The sequence below is a fragment of the Ruditapes philippinarum genome, unplaced genomic scaffold, assembly GCF_026571515.1.
Source record: "Ruditapes philippinarum isolate M1 unplaced genomic scaffold, ASM2657151v2 ctg7879_1_1_1_1, whole genome shotgun sequence".
Taxonomy (NCBI): domain Eukaryota; kingdom Metazoa; phylum Mollusca; class Bivalvia; order Venerida; family Veneridae; genus Ruditapes; species Ruditapes philippinarum.
In genome coordinates, this window is record NW_026853065.1 from 40,971 (window position 1) to 67,370 (window position 26,400).

Genomic DNA, 26,400 nt, shown 5'->3' on the forward strand with positions numbered 1-26,400 from the left:
TTCTTATTTTACCTACTTTGTTTCCTTATCTCTATATATGTTCATAAGACCTAAACCAGATAGTTTCATAGAGTCATAAAAAATCCAAAATACGTTTTATTTTCTCTTCACTGTGTTAAATAGACCGTTTCGCTGTAACTGTAGACCCTGACATAGTGAGCAGAACTACTATACAACAACGAACATAAGGGTAGTATCTCATTTTATTCAGTTTTTAAGTGATTGCAATACTATGAACGGGTTCATGACAAGTGCACTGTGGGCAAACAATGGGTCATAATATAAACAAATTAAGCAACTGAAGATTAGCACGTTAATGCCATTTCATCTAATATGTCACACGCACTGCAATTTCGTTTTATCGTTGCAAATCCTGTAAATAAGAAAAGTATAAGCCAACTTCTGAAAGTATCTTACAGTTATTAAATATCTAAATGGTGTTTACACGATTAATTGAAAATAATACGACAATACCCTCAACAGAGCTTTCTTACGATTGTAAGAAGACACTTTAAAACAGCTGTTACCTTCAACCTTGATAAAGTGCAACTAAAGTATAATGTGTCCTGCTTGTTAAATGACATCTTTTGGCACAAGATTTTTTTAATAAAATTGTTTTGTTTTTTGTGGTTCATTATTATTTGGATAGACCAAAAAGCGAGATTTTACATTATCGCATGAAACATTCTCGAATGAAAAAAAAATTCGCATTTTGTCTTGTAGAACTGTACAGTACCAGTGACCAAAGCGAAAATTATTGATACTATCGCTACTTACCTTTATTTTACCTCATAAAATCAAAGGCAGGACGTTTTGTCCAACAATATTGACATGGCACTCTTGCATTTGACTCTATACAACAGTCTTGATTATTGTCTCAAAAGATTAGTGTGTGTTTTATTCTGCTTTATCTCATGTATATATTAAAATGTGTGGAAATATAAACAAGAGTTTATAACCGAAATTTATCCAAGAAAACCCAAAGTGTATTATTATCGTTATTACAAGTTAAATACAAGTTTACTACAATTGTACTTATTGCCAAAACAGCAACTGATGAAATCTTGTTCAGTTAATTGGCCAATGATTTTTCAATGTATTTTTGGATACTATAAAATTACATCAGAAAAACTTTTTAGAAATAAAGTGAAAACATATCTAAGTCATTATAGGCATTTAATGCATTAATTCTTCAACACATCCTGCAAAATATCAATCAATATTAAAGATTCACGAGTTAATACAAACAAGCTGTCCTTTTTTAAAAGTAATTTAGCCTCACATTGCCCTCTTAAACGCATTATTGCAGCAGCATATGCAGCGTAAACGTGGCGGTTATTTAAGAAATAATTTATAAGAAAAACATTTATAACAACCTAAAAACAATCGCAGGATAATCATTCAGTAGACATGGAAAACACATCAAAATCTAATCTTAAGTATTTGACCCACAGAATGAATGCTTAAATTCGTCTTATATTGTTATTGAAGATTTGGAACCAAAGTGTGAATGGTGATATTTCAATTGACCAAATACTGGCCGAAAACAATGATAATAAAGGTATGTTACTTATTACAATATCACCTGAATGTATATGAATGATGCAAAAGAATACAAAATATGTAATAAAAAGTAACTTTTGGTTGATAATAAAGTTCATGTATTGTAATTCCGATAAATATTAAGATGCCTTTCGTGCACTAAAAATAGGCTAGTATTAGAAGTAATATAGAGATGTTTCATCAGTTATTTGATTAAGAATTAAAAGTTCATTCATCTATTAGTCAAGCATGTTTAAGTAGTATATGGGCCACTTTTGCCCCAAGACTGCACACGTGCGGTAGCACGACTGCACACGTGCGGCAGCAAGACTGCACACGTGCGGCGGCCATCTTGTTTACACATATATAGTAATATATTTGCATATCAGCGATGTGAATATCGGTATACATGCGGCGGTTATTTTATTGACTTATTTTCCAATCTTCCTCAAACCGAAAACCAATGACTCCAAAATGTACAATCAATTAAAGCGCATACTTTAAAAGAAATTGACCAATTAGGAGAGACCTTGTTGTAAATAAGACAGTGAGACACTAGCTCTGATAATTAAAGTTTTGATACTCGACCAACAAACATGACTAGCTAGAGTTCAGTTTCGGTTATCAGAGATATGTACACGTCAATGAATGGAAAGGCGAGCTGAGAGTCGATATAAGAGAATAAGGATAACAAACTAACGAAAAAGGGCATTAGCTTAACATTAATGCAATAGAAAAACTTTGTAGATCAGTTAGAATATGCGGACCAGGCTTTACAAAACAAGTTAAGCTACTGGAGTCAGTTTGGAGGAAATGTTTTCTGTAATATCACCGGCAGCAGCGTATGTTTAGATATTAGACAGTACTGGAAGCCAGAACAGGAATTAGTACCAGCTAAAAAGGGTATATGTTTATGACCTAAAGAGTATTCCTGTTTAAAGGAACTGGTTGCACAGATAGGAAAAGTGTTACCTGAACTGGATGCAGTGGTGCCCTGTTACCTTCAAAGTGATCAAATGAACAAGATTTGAGTTTTACAATGCCCGGAGTACAACCCCAATGATTGTGATAAAATCGCGTGACTATAAATAGCAATGACAAAAGGTCTATAAATAGACCGATAACCTCATTTTAAAAATAACATCCAATTAGAAATCAAACCGTGTGTATATCAATGAATACCCACAAAGCTTTGGCATAAACAAGATGAACGGTACTGATTAAACACCCCTCAAAACAAATATGGAATATTATGATAACAGACTGAAGACGTTTGAAACCTATCCGAAACAAATGTTACCAGATAAATACCAGTTTGCAAGTGCGGGGCTGTTTAACAGTGGGAAATAGGACGTGTGTGAATGTTTTAGATGTCACGTGGAATTGAGTGCTTGGGAAAGGTCGGAGTGTTCAATGAGAGAGCATTCTAAGTGGTCTCCAAACTGCGAAAATATAAGAATATTGGCGCCCAAAAACAAAATACAACACCAGCAGGGTTTCATTTTTGATCAACAACTAAATCATCACATTGCGGCTTTGGAACATTGAGTTCGTCTGCAAAGGGAGCAAATTTCTTTGTTAATAATAAAAACTTTTGAAATAAAGCAACTGTTCAGACGCATTGAATATGTTAACATTTGTATACATATATTGGACTTGGCTGAGATACTATCAATTTAGACGAGAATACCGCGAAGCCGTAGAACAATTACTCGACATTTTAGAACGTTTTATATGAGAAACCAAAACACATACTTTGTACTCGACTTTGTAATATGTTTTGGATGAATTTGTAATAATTTTGTAAGAATGTGTTCTTGTATTTGTTGATAATAAACATGTCTAACTGGAAACAATATTTGTCTTCTTTGTATTTTGACACATCCAACCCAGCAAGCTATTCAGATGTACAAAAATTGTACCAATATATCAAGTCTGAGGGAAAATTTAAAATCGGGAGGCATAAAATCCGAAAATGGCTTCAAAGTCAGCAGGCATATTCCCTGACTAGAGGAGCCAGAAGGAAAGTTCCTCGATCACGCGTTTTTGTAGAAGGGATAGACAGTCAATGGGATATGGACTTGATGGATAAGGTTGACTTGGCCAAACATAATGACGGTTATAAATACGTGTTAGTGGCAATAGCTTTTTTTTTCTCGCTTTGCTTATTGTGAGCCTATCAAAAACATTAAAGGGGGCAATGTTGTTAATGCATTAGAGCGAATTTTATCCGGTTTTAGAAAACCAAATACTGTGAGAACAGACAGAGGCATGGAGTTTAGAAGCAAAGAGGTCAATAAATATCTTCAGCACATGGACATTCATCATTTCTACGCTTTCAATACAGAGACAAAAGCGAATTTCGCGGAGATATGTATTAAGACGCTAAAGCATAAACTGTTTAGATATATGATAAAAAACAGAACCCAACGTTACGTTGACGTGCTCAGGAATATTGTACTTTCATATAACTCAGCTTTACATAGAAGTCTCGGTGATAAACCGATAAACATTACTAAAGAGTCAGAAGGAGAATGCAGACTTCAGCAGTACTTACTTAGGACCAAAGGCAGACCAACCACTCACAAGATGAAACACTACAGGTTCAAAGTAGGTCAGACAGTACGAGTGTCGCACGCAAATAGCGTGTTTAACAGAGAGTACTCTCAGAAGTGGACTGGCGAAATTTTCAAAATCAAATACCGTTTCAAACGAGACAATGTATGCGTATATACCTTAAATGACTGGGCCAATGAAGAAAAAAAATGATGGCACGTTTTACGAACAAGAATTGCAGGCAGTTAGTGTGGACGAAAATACAGAATACCACGTTGAAAAAATACAAAAGAAAATGATGCCAAACAAACGAAAGGAAGTACTAGTACGTTGGTTGCATTGGCCTAAGAAGTTTGACAGCTGGATCCAAGAAAAGGACCTGACACAATACTCTTAAGTTACGTGATCATTCTTGTATATAAAACAGATATATCCACCTGAGAAATTATCATTAATGGTTTTGTATGGACTCGAACTAATTTCCTCGCTAAATTTTGAAAGAGAAAGAGTCCATTTTTGTTGTTTTTACAGCGGCAAAATGGTTATAAATGGTATCAAAAGCCTGTCACAAATAGATGACGTAGTCTACCCTGTACTAATTGAACTGGAACTTTACACACGTAAGAAAGAGTGAGCGCTAAGAGAAATCAATCATGAACCAGTCTCAAGTGTACCGTAAACTCAACTTTCTTTTCCAGTTAAAAGATGCCACTGTAGCTGCCAGAAAAAATATGATCACTAATATGACAGGGGGTCAAATAAAGGTTATAGCGCAAGTGGCCAAAAGATTGGTGAATGGAACCATTGATCCCCCGAGGAGAGATGTTCAATAACTTGAAAGAAGACAAATTTGCTACGATTTCTAGCTTCTAAAATGTGTCACTGACTAGAAAGAAATCGTTGTTAAGACGTTATTACTCGTTCGTATTCGTATTGTTAAGACCGTCGTATCTCTTTGACACTATTATAGACGAAATACGAACAACTGAAGAAGCGTAAGAAGACAGTGGTTATATGTATTTGTGAAAACAAAATGAAACATGTCAGATTTTTACCTTATCTTAGTAATAAAGATTCTCAGGACATACGTAAGAACAATAACCCCGCAGACTTTTGTATTCAGTTCCCCAAATCGTACACCTTTGATGGAAATTGGATTTGCGCTTTGACAGAAATTACTTTTACCTGTGACTTTACGCCTAAAAGTAAAAGACTGTATTTATGCTGCAACCTGTTACAACAGACTTACGTAAGAAACATGCAAGTACCCGTACTTAGAAATATTGAAGTCGGTTCGAAGTACAAGAAACTTCAATTTGTAGAATATAGCCGCCCAATATACGTACCAGTGACTGTGAATCATTTCAACTTTTTACATTTGTATTTGAGAGACAAAGATTTAAACTGAGTTGAGTTCAATTCCAACGATCTTCATTGTGTATTACATTTCAAAAAAGTATGGGCTCCATAGAAGTCTACGATCACAAACAACAAAAATGGTTACCCTATTTACCCAACCCTGAAAAATGGTATCAACATTTCAAGGACTTGAGGAACGGGTACGTTAAAGCCGATCATAAAGGCCGCTACATCGTAGGTAGCGGAAATCAGCTCAGAAAAATGACCGAAATGAAACACCTCCAGTAAAACTGGTTTCCCCCGTAGCACACGCGATAGAAATAGCTAAGTCAGAGGTCAATCGTAAGAAGGTTGAAGAGGGCAAAAAGCGTAAGAAGGGGCCCCAAAAGCGTAAGAAGGCATTGTTACCCGCCTATAAACCATCTTAACGAAAGAGACCAAATCGAGAGTTTCAATTCTAAACATGAAAGATTTTCATCATATAAGAGCTGTCTATGTTCGTTACACCCCCTGCAGACACGTCATTACAATCGAGAGAATGGATTACATACCGTCCAGTAAATCAAGTAACAAATGCATCCGCTCTCGAATTTAATATACCGGGTCATACATTAGCGTACTTGGATCCAAAAAGAAGCGTTCTCAACCTAAAACTGCAAATTGTTAAAGGCGATGGAAGTGCAGTAGACCCGGATGAAGTAGTTGGTACGATCAATTTACCATTGCACGCCGTTTTTAGTCAGGTTGATGTGTCTCTCCAACAAACGCCTTTGTCGTACACAAGAATCAATTGTCCCTACAAAGCGTACATCGACACGATATTACAGTCCAACGAAAATATTCAAATTAAACAACTTACCAGTCAACTCTTCTATAAAGATACGGGAGACGATGGAACCATTGATGTTAAAACGGGTAGTAATGGTGGACTATTTTTTTTAGATACACTCTGACTAAAGGTAGCAAAATTGTAGAAAAGGAAGCACCATTACATATTGATTTGTTTCAACAGTCGAAGCTACTCATTATTGGAGTCTCTATAGGTATAAAACTCCATCCTACCCGGGACCCATTTACACTAATTACAGAAACTGTCAATCCCGATTATCGAGTGAAAATAGTGGACGCTTATTTTAAACTATGTATTCAACGGCTAGCTAGTAGCGTACTTATAGCGCAAGAAACACTTATTTAAGACACACCAGCCGTATACCGTTACTTACGCACAGAGATCAAAACGACAGCCATTGCTTCAGGTCAATTTAGTTACAGCGCGGACGATATCTTTCAAGGATTAGTGCCCAGTAAACTAATTGTAGGTCTAGCCCCGAGTGCCGCGTTTAATGGCGATTACACGCAGAATCCATTCAACTTTAAACACTACAACTGTTGCTTCGTAGGACTCTTTGTGGATGGGCAATCTTTACCTAGCCAACCGATGCAACCTAATTATACGGCTGGTCGGTATGTTGAGTGTAACAGAACATTAGCTCTCTACAGAAGCGATTTGAACATTTCAAAATAAGATTATTAGAAAGGGTACTGCTTATATGCCCTAGATATTGACACCTACTTTTCATTTAACACGAAAAGGAGGGGTCATTGTCGGCTAGAACTCAAGTTTACAGAGGCTTTACCTGAGAGTGTCACACTAATTATGTACGCCACCTTCCCAGAAGTACTCAATATTGACAAAGCAAGTGCCGTCTACGTGAAATGAATAATTTAGAACTGAAACGTTTACTCGAGGGATACCCGGTCCAGGTGTGCGCTGCTGATCAAGTCCGTAAACAAAAAAAAAGGAAAATTCGTAATTGCCATTACAGAAACGAACAATGGACCAGGGAAACATATAGTTACCTTTTATTTTCCGATACAAGGACCGTACGAGTTTTTTGATTCTCTCGGAAAAATACCAAATGACTACAAAGTGGGTTTTGAAACCGTATTAAAGAACAAGTTTTGGATGATGTGTGGTCCTTTTCATGACACTAAATCAGATACCTGCGGACTGTATTGTGTATATTATATCATGACTAGATGTACAGGAAGGACTATAAAAGACATTGTCAAACCTTTTAATGTGTTTAATAGATAATGGAATGATATATATGTTAGACATATTGTAAATAAACACAAACTCTGAAATCTATTTTTTTTTGTATTCATTTATTTTGTATATAGCAATAAAATATATGAAAAAGAACATTGTTTTTGTTTTAAAATGATATCCAGTCTATTTTAGTTTTTTGAGATTTTCCCGCCTTTTTAGTTGATTTCTTCCGTTCTCCCGGAGGTGGTAATGACACTTTGGTAGGTCCATCTTTCGTTACTTCTCCAAACCCTTTGGTTTTCGGTTGCAGCATGCGTTGATATTTTTCGTAAGGTACCAAAATAAACTTTTCCATTATGCCAATACCGGTTCCAAATACGCGAAAGTAATTTTCACCAGGGCGTAGATCACTCGAGGCTTATGTTGAATGGCTTCCCTTTTTTGTTTGAAACCGACTGATCTGTTTCAAAGTAGATGAATAATGCGTCTCTGACGTTTAAGTTGAGCTTTCTTCGAAGCTGTAAGGCGTATTTTAAAGCGCAGACTATTATAGGCAATTTGAGAAAGAGCTTTCAACTGCTTTTTAGTAATTGTACTTAACAATGCCTTTCTTTGTGCGGTTGTAGTACTTTTAATGAGATGTAAGAAATGACGTTGTTGTTGGATTAGTTCGACCATGGTTACTCTTAAGTTTTACACTGCTTCTTACGTCAGTTTATAAACTAGGGGGTCCTCGTCGGGAAAAATATGCGTTCTTAGACGGTATTTATCTTCAGCATGTGGACTCATGTCTACGAAAAAATAACCGTGTTTTGTACTTAAGGCGTCTTTATAGGCTTTTACAAATCCTTTCGTTTTACCGGGGTAGAGCTGACGTCCCAATATTTCCACCTGAGAAACATCTCTTAAATTTGTCATCAGTACCATATATCACGTATTTAGGGCAATTGTCCTGGCATGTTTACCTCCTGGATACAAGTTTTGCATGATAAGTATGACAAACACTCTCTTGTGGTGGCAGCCTTGTGTAAAAAGTAGTTCCATATCTTTGTTTTTCATCACTTCATGCATGAGATCATCGATAATAATCATCCTTTTATCGGTTCTTAATACTTTATAACAGGTAGAGCATCTCCAATATTTTTGACACTGTGATAGACCGCTGGGTTTTCTTTTACATTTTCCTTTTTTATGAACTGGTACCGTTTTATGTTGTTTCAAATCTTTGTCTGATCTGAAGATCATGTTACAGTCTGTGCACTTGACTGTTTTGTCTGTTTCCGGGCCGTTGTCCGTTTTACACACGATACAGGAGGTTTCAAACTGATGATTTTCACTGTTGTTGTAGTGTTTGAGGCATTGGTCGCAGAAATATCTTGCGCTAAAAAAGCCAGTAATGTTGGTAATGGCGTGAATGTGGTCGTCGTCCACGAGGTACAGGTAAATACATGGACGCTCGTCCTTACTAGGGCTGGTAGTAAACTTGTTACCTAGTCTGGCGCTGACCACCATCACGCGCACTCCCAACACTTTTTCAAACGCCTCCACGTCATCTAAACTGGCGGAACGATCTAAAAGGTACTTCGGCTAGTTGACTGATGGCTACCGCTAGTTGTCTTTTGTTTCATTTCTTATCTTTTCCCTTAGTTTTTTTATAATAACTCCCTGGCACTTGCTAATGTTCTAGTATAAGCTGTAAATTAGACTTCTTTTGACGGTCTTTAGCAATTTCTTTCCATTCTTCTAACGAACATCTATTTAATTTTGCCCAACTTACACCGATTGCTCTAGCCATGCACAGTTGGTCATTATTTTCAATGGTCACTATAGATGTTTTTAATTTTAATGAACTGTTTTTTCCTTTTAATTTGGTGATTCTTCGCCTTGCTCCTCGTTTTGGTAATTCGACAGTGCCAATAGAGATATAAAAACTGTCATCGATAAATAAGTTGATGATGAATGACAACATGGCCCAGATCGTTCCCCGCCAAATTGCCCCGGGGTTCTTCTTACACGTCTTTAAACATTTGGTGAAGACCTTGCCTCACATCCTCTAGCCGGAGTCCATAATGCTGCTCATCCACTTTCACTCGATAACTCCGATCCACCGCTGCTTTTGTTGCGTATGTCCATTCTGATTTTTTTCTTATCGTATACTTCAGCTCCCACTGGTTGTCGGGTCTATAAGACGGTCCCGGTTGAGAATCATCCCCATTCTTGTACTATTGGGGACTGGGGGCTCCACTCTCTATCTTCCACACAAGTAGTTGCAATATTATCGATTTTTTTTGTCAAATAATAATGCTTTCGCTGCACCTTCGATCTCCATTTGCTCTCTTACATTCTCCTGCTCCATATTTAAATTGTCCGTGTCTTCTTGGTTCTGTAATGTACCGTCTAATCTTTCAAGTATACTTTCCAGTTCTTTTTTCACAAAGTTATTTCCATATTGAGGGTTCCTTAACTGAAAAAGTCGACAAATGGCAACCCGGGGGAATGCTGTATCCCTCACGTTGCCGGCAAAATTCATCAGCTGACTTTTCCGTCAGTAAAAGTATTTATTCAAAGTCATGCAAATACTGTTATTCAAAAGTCTGTTTTCCCGTGTTTCTTGTTAGAATTCTAGATTAAAAATGAGCTAAGTGACTCGTTCGCTCTTATTTTTATTTCTATGTCATTAATGGCCTTCGATACCTTGCGAGAATATAATAACAAAATAGCGCAAAAGATCTTACGAACTAAAATATCTAAGAAATATTTGCTTTCAAGTAGGAATAAAAAATAAAATAGTAGCGCAAGAAATCTTACCGTTACTCTATTCATGCGACACTATTCTTTCATAAATTAGTGGTCTCTTGTTACGATACTGTCACCGTAAGTTGTGCTACGTGGTCTTGATAAATAGGGCTAATAAGAGGGCTTTAATATCGATTACTGTCTGTGTAAAATGACATTTAGTATCGTTTAAAATAGGTTGCACTACATTGGGACGAGTTTGATATCATGTACGATGGCATTTATATAAGATAGAAATAGCGCTTACTAGGAAGAGGGGTTTAATATCGATTACTGTCTTTGTATAATGACATTAAGTATCGTTTAGAAATAGGTCGCACTACATTGGGACAAGTTTAGTATCATGTACAATGGCATTTATATCAGATGAAAATAGCGCTTACTAGGAAGAGGGATTAGTATCGATTGCTGTCTTAGTATAATGACATATCGTATCGTTTAGAAATAGGTCGCACTACATTGGGACAAGTTTAATATAATTTATGATGGCATTTAATGGCGTGTTTAATATGAATTAAAATGAAGGTTTACATATGGCAAATATGCGAATTGAACTTTTATAACAGTAGCGGTACTAGGTTCAGTGTCCCTTTGTGGAGTTTCGAAAAATAGACGCAAAAAGTATTTTTTAATTTTATTATAAACAAAAAAATCGATAGATATACATTTTTTTCTTTACAAACAAGCAGTTCGTTAATACAATGTTTATTTATCATACATTTACTTTTATTATAAAATTAAATACTGTAGATAAATTCTCTGTAAAACAAGTAGCACTGCCATTTCATTTTGTTTTATTTAACATATAAATATTGTTTTTATGCAGCATGTTTATCATACAAAATTTGAATGTAAAATTGATAGGACCGCACACACAAAAAAAATTGGTACGGCCTAATACCAGGGATAATAAAAAGTTTTCGTAATTTTCAAATCTATTTCCTGGTGTAAACTTGACAAGCGACATTATACTGTCTGGACTTACACAGTTAAGATTTTTAAATTAACTTTCTTCGTATATTATTTTTAATGCATTTTTATGTAACTGATGCAAATTTTTCTACAGCGCTAAAATTTATTGATGGATATTAAATGTCAGCTGCGAAATCATCACAAAGCGTAAGTCATTTAAAAGAATTTAATTCTTGTTCAAAAAATGTATGTCTTGTTGTTGTCAAAAAAAAGTCGGTTTCATTAGCATATACGTAATTCATTTTGTATCGTTTTAAAGGTATTTTTAATTGCATTTTTTAAATATTTTTGCTACACAGAAAAGTCTGTTATTTTTACATATACTTTAATATTTTCAATACCAAATTGTCCTTTTGTTAAATGCAGAATATACAGAATAATAATTAATAATATGCAGAATAAGGTTTACTATATTACGGTAGTTGTACAGCCTGCGGGTATATAAAATGTGTCATTTATTAATGTTTAAAATTAAAGCTGATTTCAGCTGCGTTGTTTATGAATTTGTTCCGATACATAATTTTGAAATCAATATTACTTTGAAAAAATATATATATCAATTGGCCAAATACCGACTATGTTAAAAGACTAAATTTGTATATTAAAACTAGAACCTGAAATTGACTGTTGCGTTTGTGCGCTTATTCCGTTATATGTAAATGGCGGTCATTTGTGTGAAACCGGGTGAAAGTATATTATATGTCACATATACCATATAAATAATTTACCTGTGCCTCGATGGGAGATTAAAAAATAAGTCAATAAAATAACCGCCGCACATGTGCCGATATTCACATCGCTTATATGCAAATATATTACTATATATATGGAAACAAGATGGCTGCCACACGTGTGCAGTCTTGGTGCCGCACGTGTGCAGTCGTGCTGCATCATGTGTGCAGTCTTGCGGATAAAGTGTCCCATATACTACTTGTTTAGAACAATGATACGCTTAAAGTTAAAATCAAACATTTAACAACAGTGTAAACTACTAAAGAATAATTCACAATCGTGGTTTAACTGACAATGCTTTTTTATACATTTTAGACAATGTTAACGACAGGGAATTTACTTTGATGGAGCTTGATATTATCGTAAATAAAAGTCACAAGACGCCTTCAAGGTTAGGTTAAGAAAATGTTTATTATCAGTTTATCCATGCAATTATTTATGTTAAAAAGCCGGAGCTTGTGGCGAAGGGATGTTGAATTTCTTCATGATTCTCATGTACAAACTCAATTAAAGTAATTCTGTATTTTAAATAATTTTGTCTTTCTTTTTTGAGAAAAAATAACGTTAAATATCAATAACAACGGTATAGGAAATTGCGTACAAAGAAGTCTGGTCTAATAGAGTGTATGACCAAAAGTAGAAGGGATAGTTGCATAGGTTAATGTTTATATAAATGTGTATACAAATATGTATTTTCTCGAATTGTAAAATATGTGTCTTTAGCAAAACAAAGATGATAATAACATTAACATCGACATTATATTGCAATGCCTTGTGATGCTGATCGTTATGCATAGCTACCTAAATATATTAATTTTATGTAAATTAAAAATTAAATTTTAATGTTAAATATGATTGAGGTAAGACAGATGTGTTTTTGATAGAGCAGCACAATATTTATTTTTTAAAAATGTTTACTAAACTTATTATTCATATCATTTTACATCACCTAGACCGGAAACTTATCGTGCATTGATTGACAAAGACGAAACAAAGCGTTGGAATAAAAATATTCCATTTGAAATTGGCGACGGTATTGGTAAGTTCTCAACGAAGATTGGTCTTTTATTTAATCTGTAAAATAGTACTTTTAGACTAATCGTTTTCTTCATTCTTAATAAAGGGATAAACATAATAAGTTTACTAGAAAAGCACTATGATTTTTGCTTTGCATCTTTTATCGTTTATTAGCAGTTACTATAATACCGTAGATTAAAGCAAGTATAAAAGTGTCACTATGTTCAATTACTTAAATGAATTTTAGTAAGAAATCATATTTAGAAAACTTCGCTTAAACTTAATACTATGAGGGATTCCAGGAATTGTTGGAATAAATGTAAGGTTTGTCTTCGCCTCACCTGCATGTCATTAACAAAGAATAATTACCTAAGTATTCAAGCTTAAAGAAACCCCTTAATACATATCCAAATGGTAAACGAGTGCTAGATATACCCATGCACTGTTGTCTACCTGAGTGCTCTAGTTGAAAACATCATTGTTCTTAGCGTATGTTTTCCATTGTAGATTTAAATAGATATAAACGTGTTCCAATATCTGACACAAGGTCAATATTTATTATCTCTAAGAATTTAAATGGCCATAACATTGGCTATTCCATAATATGAAAACTTGTGTTTTATTAATTTTGTTGCATTTCAGATGACCTTCAGGAACTTACCATCCAACGAGCGATTCGTAAATGGGAAAAATACTCATGCATTAGTTTCTATAATGACAAGCAGATATTCAACAGATTAGTGTTCAAACGTGGATACAATAACTTGTAATTTTAATATAAATATTCATTCATAACTTTTGGTCTTGGTCTACGGGGTCATTTATCAATATCTTCTTGTACTAAAGGTTTATTTTCTTTCTTAACTGGTGCTTACAATAACATCGACACGTTCATTGAAATGAAATGTTTGCTCTTTCGCGTGCATATGTAGAGTATTTTCCTTTGCTACTTTCTAGAATTAATTGATAATATATTTAGAAAATGCATGTTCTTCTTTATTATTCATTATTCATTCATCCAAAGACTTAATGATAATATATTTTTATAAATACATATGCTCTCTCTTGTTTTCTGTTTGGCTATAATGCATCCTGATATTCTGAGAATTACACAAAGTTTGAACATCACTAAAGAAATCAGTAGAAGAGGCTTCAAAGACCACCTTCAATTTTTTTTAATTTTTTATATTATTGTGCAAACACAAGTATGTAAGATGATTTAAGTAAAATACAAGTGTTTTATCTTCAACATGCCTGCTGATACTAATACCTGGTAGAGTAAATGTACAACGTTTACCACAAAGCACAAAGTACTTATATGAAACAAGGCCATTATTGCTAAAGATTAAAGCTTTAAGATAAGTGCAAAATTAAGCATATAGCTGAAAAATAAGGTTGGGGTACTTTGAACGAATACTTACTTGAGCAAAAAGAGTTCAATGTAAGCAAGTGTGATACCCATTTGTCCGTCGTATGTTGTCTGTCGTTTACAGTTTATCTTTAACAAAGTCTTCTCCTAAATATTTGTTTGTTTGTTTGTTTCATTTTACGCAACAGTATTTCAGTCATATATGCGGGTAGTTTCCTAACCATCGTTCCTTGGGAGTAACACAATACTAGACTACCTTCCTCCGTGCTAAACTACCAAAGCATCTCCCGGGGATCGAACCCACACCAGAGAGGTAACTGGATTAGAAGTCATCGACTCTAACTCTTCGACCACGGAGACGGTCTCTTCTAAACCTCCAAACCAAATTGATTAATGGAACAAAACAGGAATATTTTGGTTAGTCTGCTAGACAAGATGGCCACCAGAGCTAAATATAGTAAAATCTTTAACGCCTGAACTATTTGAAAAGATCCGAATTTGATGACACTTAACCTGACTGATCCTTAGATGGACCTATATAAAGATAATCAAGTGATTTCAGTCTGATGAGCACGATGGCCGCCAGAGCTAAAAATAGACAAACGTTTTAAATGACGTTTTGTCCTTAACCGACAAAACGCTATGTAAATGATCATTAGACAGTTTTTTTACTACAGTTGCTAAATGCATTTGTAACCACGCTGTCAAAGCTAAAAAAAGCAGAAGCCTTGAAACCACATATCCTCTTTAACTGTCGAGAAGATTAAACTATACCGAAATGATCCTTAGATAATTTCCTATACTATTGATCAAAGTGTTCCGGCCTGCTAAACAAAATGGCTGCCGGATCTAGCAATAGAAAACCTATTTAAATAACAACTTCTTCTAAACTTTCGGGCCAATTTTGATGAAACTATACATAAATTGTCATTATCTAAATGTTGAAATGGTTCAGGTTTGCTGATAAAAATTTCTCAAGAGCAAAAATACAAACTTTTAAACTACAACTCCCTCTTTACTCTTTGGTAGATTGTGATGAAACTATACAGCAATGGTCTTCTATAAACGTTGCTTTAATGGCTCTGGTCTGCTGAATTAAATCCCATCCAGTGGTTTAACAGGAGTGACATCATTTGCTTATTAATAACTATTGGGTATATTTTTATCCTTGGGTGGCCTTCTACAACACAATATACAAATAGGTTATTGTGTGCTTAACAAGGTGGCCGTCGGAGACATTCCCTGTGTTGTCCTCTTTCGCAAATAGTTTTAATAAAAATCACTCCTCAAATTATTTTAGTCACCATTACGTAAAAATAATCTGGAATGCATCAATTGAAAAAAAATATTTTAGTACACTAACCTCTGCACACAAAAATTTGTAAAATCGATGTTACTACCAATGCTTTTATTATGTTTTCTTGTTTGTTTGAATCAACTACATAGTTGGGCCAATTAATGGCCACCATTGCCCTATTGTTTAACATATACATGTCAATTACTGATGCCGATTGATAAATATATTACAGTAATAAAATGACTTTTTTAGAATTCATTTCATTACCTCTGAATAAAATGTGTATACTTTTATTTATATAAAATAGGTGTGCATCAGAAGTTGGGATGCAACAAGGACCTCAGATAATTAATCTTGGGAACAGTTGCTTTAAGGTATTTTGTTACTTATTTTATAATGATATAGTTATGTAATAGTACAAAACCTTTGCTTTAAACGAACGTTAAATACTTAAAAATAATGATCATAAAATTAAGCAAAAATGTGTGTTTATGTTAACGTATTCTTATACAAGATTCTATTATCTCATACATGTTTATGCTTGTAATATCTTATCATCTAAAATGATTTTACTTGCCTGGTAGTTTTAAATATCGAACACATCTTATTTACCATAAACTGTTTCTGCAAGGTAAGAGCAGTTACCAGATCAGCTATAACATAAGATAAGCAACATAATGAAGTGTCAATCGCAGCACTCAACCATTGTACGGATATAAATTACAGATCATTAAAGCGGCTTAAAAAGATTATGCTATTTATTGAACAATTTAAGGTTATTTGAAATACTTATCGACTTGTAAATAATGTGACCAATACATAATGATAACCGTCAATGTAACGCCATTCATCTTGAAATAAAAGCCTACTAACAACTTCAAATATAAACTGATGTTTGGACTTCAGTCCCTACACATCCACTTGGTAAAGCAACTCTAAACTTTAATATACTTGCTTACGTGACAATCAGTGTGCGGGTCATTTAATAGCTGGTAACATCTCTCTTTCCTTCGCAATAATATTCATCAGACTTCATGTAAACCATTCGTCTCAATAACAATGGACAAAATATATTACAACTGAGTATAAGTTAGTATTTCTTACACAATTAAAATACTTCGTTATCTCAACGAAATAGCTCATGAAATCTGAATCAGTCACGTATCCGTTAACACAATATTAACAATGCGATAGAAAAATAGCAACGCATTTTTTTCTCTAGAACTTACAGAAAAAGTCGCACAGTGTGTGCCGCATTTTATTTCGCAAACTGCACAGTAAGTGCTGAATTAATTTCTAGTAAAACTTGGCCCGAGTCAGTGTCTCCTAGATCCAAGAACATGATTTCTGCTTAAAATTGATGTGCAGATATATTTTGTAATAATATTGACAGCCTCTCAAACATATTGTGGTAATAGTACATTATTTGAAAGGTTTATGATAGTGATAGTTTTTGATGAAGCGTAGCGTAGCATGTAAGAAAATCAAATTATATGAGGAAACATTTATAAATTCTTTATTATTATTTTTTGTCCTTTATCTTGGTGCAATGCAGTATTACCAATAAACTTTTAAGCATACTTTTGGTTACAGCTAATTTTATTAGATCTGCAAAACTGATCATGGACTTAGACAACTAGTGGCTAAAGGAAACTCAAATAACATGCTTACATTTGTAAGACAACACATTATTGATCCATACACATTTGACGTTTAATACAGTAATGAAAAGACATTTCAACTTTGATTTTGAGAGAATCTATGGGTTTGATATACACAAAATGTATTAAAAAACAAATCATATATCTTAGCATGCAAATATATCTTGTCAATGCTGGATATTGTACGAACTTTTTATTATAACCATTGCTATAAATGCAACGTATGTATAGGTGTGTCTAGTAAAGATTGTCAAAAATACATTTATTGCTGAGGCTATTATTAAACATTATCACGAAAATGACTGAATTGTTAATGCCTGAGATAAAATGCAAATGAAATATTTTGCTAGAAATTCTGCTAAGTGTTACTATGGGTGACTCAAAATTCAAGTCAATTGGATATTTCGTTACGACCTTCTATTTTGTAAGTGAATTGCTATAGTGATAAATTTTCAACGCTGAAATATACTACATTTGCTTATAATATGCATTTTAATGACTTTTATTTTCAGCAAGAAATTGTTATTCATGAGATTGGACACGCTTTGGGATTCTACCATGAGCATAACCGTTGGGATAGGGACAATTACATTAAAATTAACTATGAAAATATTGAACCCGGATATAATCGATCTTTTGTTAAAGAGAAAGAAGAAAATGCAGATTACGACCATGATTATGATTATTTGAGTATTATGCACTACGGACAGAATGTAAGAGTTATCGTTTCATTTTACTTCATTTTTTATGATTGAATCATATGTTCATGTGTTGTTTGTGTATTTAGGATGACGTCATTTTGCCGTTATGAATGAAGTTTTAACTTGAAGAAATGCAAAATGATCGTCATTGTTTCAATTATCCTAATGAAATGTGATTTATATACACTACGGAAAGAAAATAATATAATATAATATAATATATATAATTACATTTACGCTGGTATGTTCAGGCAGTCGGGGTAAAATTCTTACGGTCAACCCGAAAAGTAGTTAAACACCCCCAAGAAACAACCGAGGGGAAACATGCCAGTTGAGATATACTTTTATCCCGACACCCTGTCTTATATTTTATTTTGTGAACGATAATACTATTTTACTACAAGATTGTCGTTACATTGCAAACTAACATGCCATAGAGACAATACCGATATTTCAAACGCTTCTTATAAATATTGGGTTATGTTTATTTAATGTTGTTTCTTTCTATTCTTTCAATTACCGTTTGACACATTTTCGAAGGTTTAATTGTTGTTGTTGTTGCTTTGTTTCTGCACTTAGGTAAATTATTGTGACTCAATGACGAATATAATTATGTCCCTTATTTCATGAACTTTTGTTGCATAAAAGACGAATGCAAAATATGGTATTTAAACTTAAACCAAAATGTGTATCTTTCTCTCTGAAGTATGTTTTTATTAAGTTTGTATTTATTTATTTATTTATTTAAATGTACCAGTACATACATGTTTATTTTGAAATATCATAATAATAATAATAATAATAATATCATCTTAGTCCAGTAACGGGTTGAATGCTTGTAAAATTTAATAGGAGTTAACCCGTTACTGCACTAAAGTGCCGATAAATCATTCATTATTACACAATGACACAATAAACATGATCATAAAAGAACATCTTAAATCTATTGTGTTTAAGTATCACTATCTATACTACAATAAACATTCAATTATCGATGAATTTTAATTAATCATCCTACGCTTTTGTTCCAGTTTTTCTCAAAGAATGATTCAGGAAAACTTACAATTACAATAGAAACAACAGATCCTAAATTTCAATCTAGAATTGGGAAGGTCAAGCGTCCGAGTTTTCAAGATTATAAAACTGTGAATGCTATGTATAAGTGTGCTGGTTAGTATGTCTGGTTTCTGCTTTATAAAATTATATTATCAACGTGGAATACTTATATTCATGTACCTAAGCCTTCTACAGAGGAGAAGAAAACGTCCACAGATTATATATGGTATACGTATTAAACGCATAGTCTTATGTTTTCGTCTTAATTTTGATGTCGACACAATACACCATATCTTGTTAGCATCAGGCAAGGCACAATAATTTAAACTGCAGTCTTGACTACACCGTGTTATGTTTCTGATTCGACTGACTTTACTTGACTACTGACACATATTACTTCTGTTGTTTACTTGTTTAGACTTTAATTCGTCCTTAGAGCATATCAAATTGATTTCTTTCCAAAAGTAGACCGCTCCAAGTAAGTAATATCGAAATAAAATTGATAAACCAATAATGTTGTATACGATAATTAACTTCATTTTATTTGTAGATAATTGTGACAATGATGAATGTCCTAAAGATGGGTTTAAAGGAAAGCAATGCCAATGTTATTGCAAAGGAAATGCCGATGGCACACGAGTTAAACTGTGTTATGAAACACGTATTATATCATTATGTATTCGACAAAGAAATTATATTAATGCTTAAGAATTTTTGCTTGCTCTGGTATGATATATTTTTTTATTTATTGGTAGGTACAAACTTAACATGTTTTCAAAATATTCGTTATCAAATAGTTAAGGAGGAATAAGCTCATGGACAAAATGATTCCAATTGGATCTATATTTGTTCTAACAATTCTTAATCAAAAGCAAACCTGCCCTAAACTGTTTGATACGTGAATTGATCTTATGTGGGTTTTTTAATATTCATTTTTAAACAGTTACAACAAATAGCAGTATCATTATACAGTTCCGAATGCATAAATAATGATAGGACCTGAACAATTCTTAACAAATAAAGATTGAACTTTAACTGTTATGTACGCAAATTTCTATCTTGGTTTTGCTGGTTTGTTACCCTGTATGCCAAACAATAATCGAAACATTCAAAATACAATGTACTTGTATTTCAGAAGAGTGCCCAAAACCATTAATCAATAAATATTTATTTGATGTGTGGAACAAAGAAAAAACAAGATTAATTAATATGACCCGTACATCGTTTCCTGACAAGACAGTTTTAAAACTTGTTTCAACCAACTGGAATTGCTCGGTTGATTCTCAGTTCAGATGTGATGGTGATAAATGGAAAGAAACAATGTCAGAATGTCCAATTGCACTTGGTAAGATAAGTTTTACGTGTGTATATCATTTCCTTCTTAATGTCACACATTAAAATAATCTTTCTATAATATTTGTACATATTCCTGGTCCTTCTCAAATCGTTGCTCTTTGCTGAAAATAATACTGATTTCCAATGAGGCTATTTACTGTTAACTGATCAGAAATGTACGTTTAATGTTTAATGCGACTATTAAAATGTAACCCATTTGCAATAATAATCAAGTAATGCAATATAAATAGACAAATGTTACCACTTCGAAAGTTTTTTCCAAAAAAGCTTTTGTTTTATCGAATAAAATCAGTTATATAGTTTAAAGACTGTTCTTACATTTAAAAAAAAACAACAAAAAACAAAAAAACAATTCCATAACTTGTAGATTTCTGCAATGGCGATCCCTCGGAAGCATTAATCACAACAAAATTACATTAAAAATGCAGATTTGGTTTGATTTTGGAGTATGTATATGAAGGGTAACGAAACTCTACAACATCCCTCCTGCCCTCTAGCACTGCTTGAGTGTATTCAAAGTGATGGAATCAATTTTTCCGAAGGACAAGAGAATAAGACAGCACTTGAGTGAAGACGGTTATCTTTTAACACTTGCCGCACAGCGCTCGAAGCATGCTGTTATAATGTATGAATAGTACAATATATATTTCCAATTGCAAATAATCAAATATTTGCATATAAATTTACATAACATTGAATTTTCAAAATCTTAATAAACTGTGTTACATTTTTAGACATCGAGATGACTGATGGAATTGAAAGTGTTGTTGAAGTTATCTTAAATGACGAACATCGTGGTTATATCTGTGATGACGACTGGGATGATAATGATGCAACTGTTGCTTGTAAAATGCTCGGATATACGTAAGTTAACCTATATACATGTTCTAAGTAAGCACACAAACAATCCACGAGAAAAATAAATTATTTTATACTTGCGATATATATCGTCACCTTGAAGCAAAAAGTCTTGTTACTGACATTTCTTAGAAAATCATTTTTTGTCATTTTAGATAACAAATGCTTTGGTCACAAGTTTAAAAGTTGAGTTTTGATAAAAAATGACAAAGAAACAATAAACTTAATTGTAGCACCAGAATGGGTTGGTTAAAAAACTGTAGGAATTTATATCTTATGTCAAAGAATTACTTTTGACCATTTTTGTTATTTTTAAACACATGATACTTTGATACGTTACTATGTAAGGGTCTCATAGCATAGTTGTAACCGAAGTTCTGGAAACAAAGTGATCCCTCGGAAGCATTAATCACAACAAAATAACATAAGAATTGCAGACTCGGTTTGATTGTGTCAGTACATGAGGGATTATGTATAAGTGCAACATCCCTCACGCCCCCCTAGCACCGGCTTGAACGGTACTCAATTCTCAACACTTAATAGTGTTGGCATCAATGATCCCGAAGGACCAGAAAATATAACAACACTGAAGTGAAGTACGGGGCAACTTTTTACGGCTGCCACACGGCACTGAACACCTGCTGTTGTGAAGTAGAAAATTCTGGAAACAAAGTGATCCCCCGGAAGCATTAATCACAACAAAATAACATAAGAATTGCAGACTCAGTTCGATTGAGTCCGTACATGAGGGATAATGTATAAGTGCAACATCCCTCACGCCCCTAACACCGGCTTGAGCGGTACTCAATAATTCTCAACACTTAATAGTGTTGGCATCAATGATCCCGAAGGACCAGAAAATATAACAACACTGAAGTGAAGTACGGGGCAACTTTTTACGGCTGCCACACGGCACTTGACACCTGCTGTTGTGAAGTACAAAATTCTGGAAACAAAGTGATCCCTCGGAAGCATTAATTACAACTAAATAACATAAGAATTGCAGACTCGGTTTGATTGAGTCTGTACATGAGGGATAATGTATAAGTGCAACATCCCTCACGCCCCCTAGCACCGGCTTGAGCAGTACTCAATTCTCAACACTTAAAAGTGTTGGCATCAATGATCCCGAAGGACCAGAAAATATAACAACACTGATGTGTATTTCGGGGCAACTTTTTACGGCTGCCACACGGCACTTGACACCTGCTGTTGTGAAGTACAAAATTCTGGAAACAAAAACTTTTTAACAAATGAATAAAAGATAGATAAAAATGAAAAATTATTCTAATTAAATGTGTGTTTTGTAAATGTTTCTCAAGATCACTTATTTTTTGATGCTCGAAAAACCATAAGTTGCTGCTCCGGCGCTTCATTGTGGATATAATACTTTTTTAGGGCCTCTGACAAAACTATCGATAACTGAGGGGCACATTTTATGAAAAAGTCTTACGTTTTGGAAATCAGAAACATTGAATTCAATGTATAAAAATCTTGAAAACTGGTGACCCCTTCGAAAAAATGGAACAACATAATATGAAAACTGTAGAATATGTTTTATTGAGTCTATTCAAAAGAGATCATTAAAAATACAACATTGGGCTCTGACTGCATATGACATCATGATTTACTGAAAACCGGAAAAGATTGTGGCACCCACAATGAGAATCCAATGAAAACATGCTTAAGATCTCCATATCAACTAGACCCTATCAAAATGTTGAGGATAAAAGTTTAAAGACCATATTGATTTTATTTAAAATTTCAATGTCTATATCCCCGTGTATGTCTTCGTCCCCGCTAGGGTTTGGACATATTCTGGATAAAAAATAATCCCGCAGAAAATTTCAGGATTCCCAGGAGTAATTTTAAAAACATCCCTTTTAATCCGAAATATAAACATTTGTACAATTTCCTACAGTCAAAGGTTTAAAACATGACGGCACATTCGTTGGGTAATACATATGGCAAGATAATAGCGCATTGGAGACAAAAAAACCTGATTCTTCCTTTTATGATGCAGATCATTTAAAATTATCAGGAGACTTAATCACAGTTTTTGTAGAAAGGGCATATAGACCATATTGATTTTATTTAAAATTTCAATGTCTATATCCCCGTGTATGTCTTCGTCCCCGCTAGGGTTTGGACATATTCTGGATAAAAAATAATCCCGCAGAAAATTTCAGGATTCCCAGGAGTAATTTTAAAAACATCCCTTTTAATCCGAAATATAAACATTTGTACAATTTCCTACAGTCAAAGGTTTAAAACATGACGGCACATTCGTTGGGTAATACATATGGCAAGATAATAGCGCATTGGAGACAAAAAAACCTGATTCTTCCTTTTATGATGCAGATCATTTAAAATTATCAGGAGACTTAATCACAGTTTTTGTAGAAAGGGCATATAGTGTCACTTTAAGTTAAGTGACATGATTTAATAATCCGTGCTCTTGGTTAAGCTATTCTAATTATATTTTGATTTAATTAGTTGCTTACAGCAAGTGCATACTTATGTTTACACGTTCTTTGAAAGTTTACAAATTCATACCAGAGAATATAATTTTACCATCAGTATTTGCCTGTCAGTATTAACTTATTGATAACTGTTACTTTAGAATAAGTTATGCGTGACTACCGAAAAGTTATTTCAATATTCTGAGTTCTTACTTTCTTCATTAATACGATTTTTGTATGACATGCTGTTCCCAATACACAACGACACATTTTAAATCATATTTCCAAGGACAATATTTTAAGTTTACACCATCTATAGGTTTTAGACGATAAGCTTATCATTCACGTTTCTTGTTGAACTGTTGTTTTAACCATATAAAAATGAGCAATAGTTATAGCAGTTAAAGTATATGAAACGAGTGAGTAACAAAAGTATAACACTGAATGGAGCAACATCGAGAGATGTTTCTGCTGTCAGAAAACAATTTTTCAGACATGTTTTCAGACAATTTTTTGTGTGTGAATTACCAGTGTTGAAACAAAACATAAATCCGTTTATTATATTTTTACCAGGAAAGGTTTGGCTTTCTTTCCAAAAGCTAAAGAAGTTAACGAATCTTTACCTATTCTTCTTGACAACGTGCAATGTAGTGGCAAAGAACTTTCTCTTTCTGATTGCAAACACAATGGTTGGGGTAATCATAACTGTGATTATTCAGAAGTGGTATCAGTGAAATGTTTCGACGATTCATTTACCAACCATATAAATTTAACGACGAACATAACTTGCGGTAAGAAAACTCAATAATAGAAAAAAGTATCTATAAGTAATTATCCATTGTGCGAATGTTTTAACTTACATGTGTAACATTAAGCTTGTCATTGAAGGAAAAGATATAGACTAAATTTTGCTAAGGACACAAAATGTTTTAGCGGGAATGTTTTCGACAATTATTACACTACTGTCGGGTTCATTTAAAATGTAAACATATTGTTTAATAAATTTCATAAAAACAAAAAAAAAAATTTAACATTTTTACACATTATGCATTAGTTTTATGTAAGTCAGCTGAACATTTTTGTGATATTTAGAATACTTGCACGGAAATTTGGTTCCCAAAATGCCACAACCGCATGCATGTTTACAACTTTAGCGTGTGCTTGGCAGTGATTTCGTATCAACCTTATAAGGTTTCTGGACCACGGTCCACTCATGAATCGACATGGTATACAGCTCCTGGATGCTAATAGGTTGTACCTGGTGTGCAAATATCCGAACCTGTGGCTTATTCCACATGTGCATACTTGGAATTTGGGTCCAGTGGTCGAACTAGGCAGTAAAATGCTCGATTCCCGTCCTCTGCAAGTAGTCGAAACACCTGTCCTTTGGGCGCAGATTATTATCACTAGAAGATTACAATTGTTGAATTCGGGTTTCATTTGGATTAAGGTTATTTACGTAATGTCACAATAAACAAAAAAACGTTAAAACTTGTGAAACTAATTTTCTAACTTTTATTATAATAATTATGATTGTTTTAATATTTGTTGATTTTTAAAAGGCAAAGGTTTGTAGATAATTATATTACTGTGACTACAACTTTAATGGGTTTTTTGATCTGTTAACACGTTTCTTGTTATAACGTATGATATGATGTAGGTCTGGAAGTAAGTTATTCCGTATCGTTTCTGAAAGTTTCATGAAATTTAAAAATCTGAATACATTATTACACAAATAGTAATGTTCTTTTAATATCGTTATTTTGTTATTTCAATGACTAACAGCCGAGTAATTTATCCGTTATTAGTCGCAATTGATACAAAGGGTCTTTGTCGGATTAACTGCTATGCGTACTTCGTATAATGAATTTAGCTTCCTGGTTAGAGAAATATTTTATTTTTTTCGTGCTTGTAAACTTTAGGTACAATAAAAATGCATAATCATAATTCCAAGAGAAAAAAAACGACAAGTAAGGGTAATTGGTGGCTTGGAGGCAGAAAAGGGTATGCATCCATGGCAAGTGAATATTCAACGAAAGAAACGTGGACGGATGCGAAATTGGTGTGGTGGTACAATTATCAATAAAGAGTGGATATTGAGTGCTGCACACTGTTTTGAGTATTTATTTTATGCAAACATTTATAATGATTATTCATTCCATTTGATATTTTATCTTGGTGAACTTTATCATCTTCGCCTGAATAATACTATCAGATGATACTCAATATTAGTTATCTTAATTCATTCACTTTAAATAAAAGTTTTGTAGTTTTGCTTTATTTTCATAAACCATTTGACTGCATACTTTTGACAGACATATACGTAAGGATTATCTAGACAAATGCTAACATAATCATATTATTACATAAACATATTAAGAACAAATATTGATTAAAGTTGCACTTTAGATATCAAAAGAAAGATCAGTATACGCTTTAAGTAAATGAGTAATGTTTGATATTTTGATTTTAGTGATTTTGTACGAACATACGATGGTTTGAATGCTAAATTAAATATTAAGGACATACGGGTTATTGTTGGAGACCATGATCTAACGAAACATGATGAATATGAAAAAATGTTCGAAGTTGAATATATTGTGAAACACTGGA

The 26,400-nt window shown here is 33.6% G+C and overlaps 1 protein-coding gene across 1 annotated transcript; it reads left to right on the forward strand.

The window, feature by feature from the left end:
• Positions 1–1,497: 1,497 nt before the first annotated feature.
• LOC132732939 (uncharacterized) lies at positions 1,498–26,400 on the forward strand. Its single transcript, XM_060719465.1, has 13 exons — positions 1,498–1,561; positions 12,326–12,401; positions 12,964–13,049; positions 13,670–13,793; positions 16,001–16,067; positions 17,867–18,067; positions 19,087–19,225; positions 19,662–19,772; positions 20,247–20,456; positions 21,202–21,331; positions 24,361–24,578; positions 25,710–25,906; positions 26,261–26,400. The coding sequence occupies exons 2-12, from the start codon at positions 12,355–12,357 to the stop codon at positions 25,871–25,873; spliced, it is 1,497 nt and encodes a 498-aa protein (XP_060575448.1). The 5' UTR covers positions 1,498–1,561; positions 12,326–12,354; the 3' UTR covers positions 25,874–25,906; positions 26,261–26,400.

Coding starts and splice junctions, on each gene's coding strand:
- LOC132732939 (XM_060719465.1), top strand. CDS start 12,355: ATGGAGCTTGATATTATCGTAAATAAAAGTCACAAGACGCCTTCAAG. Junction 13,794..16,000: donor AAACGTGGATACAATAACTT/GTAATTTTAATA, acceptor TATATAAAATAG/GTGTGCATCAGAAGTTGGGA. Junction 16,068..17,866: donor TTGGGAACAGTTGCTTTAAG/GTATTTTGTTAC, acceptor TTTTATTTTCAG/CAAGAAATTGTTATTCATGA.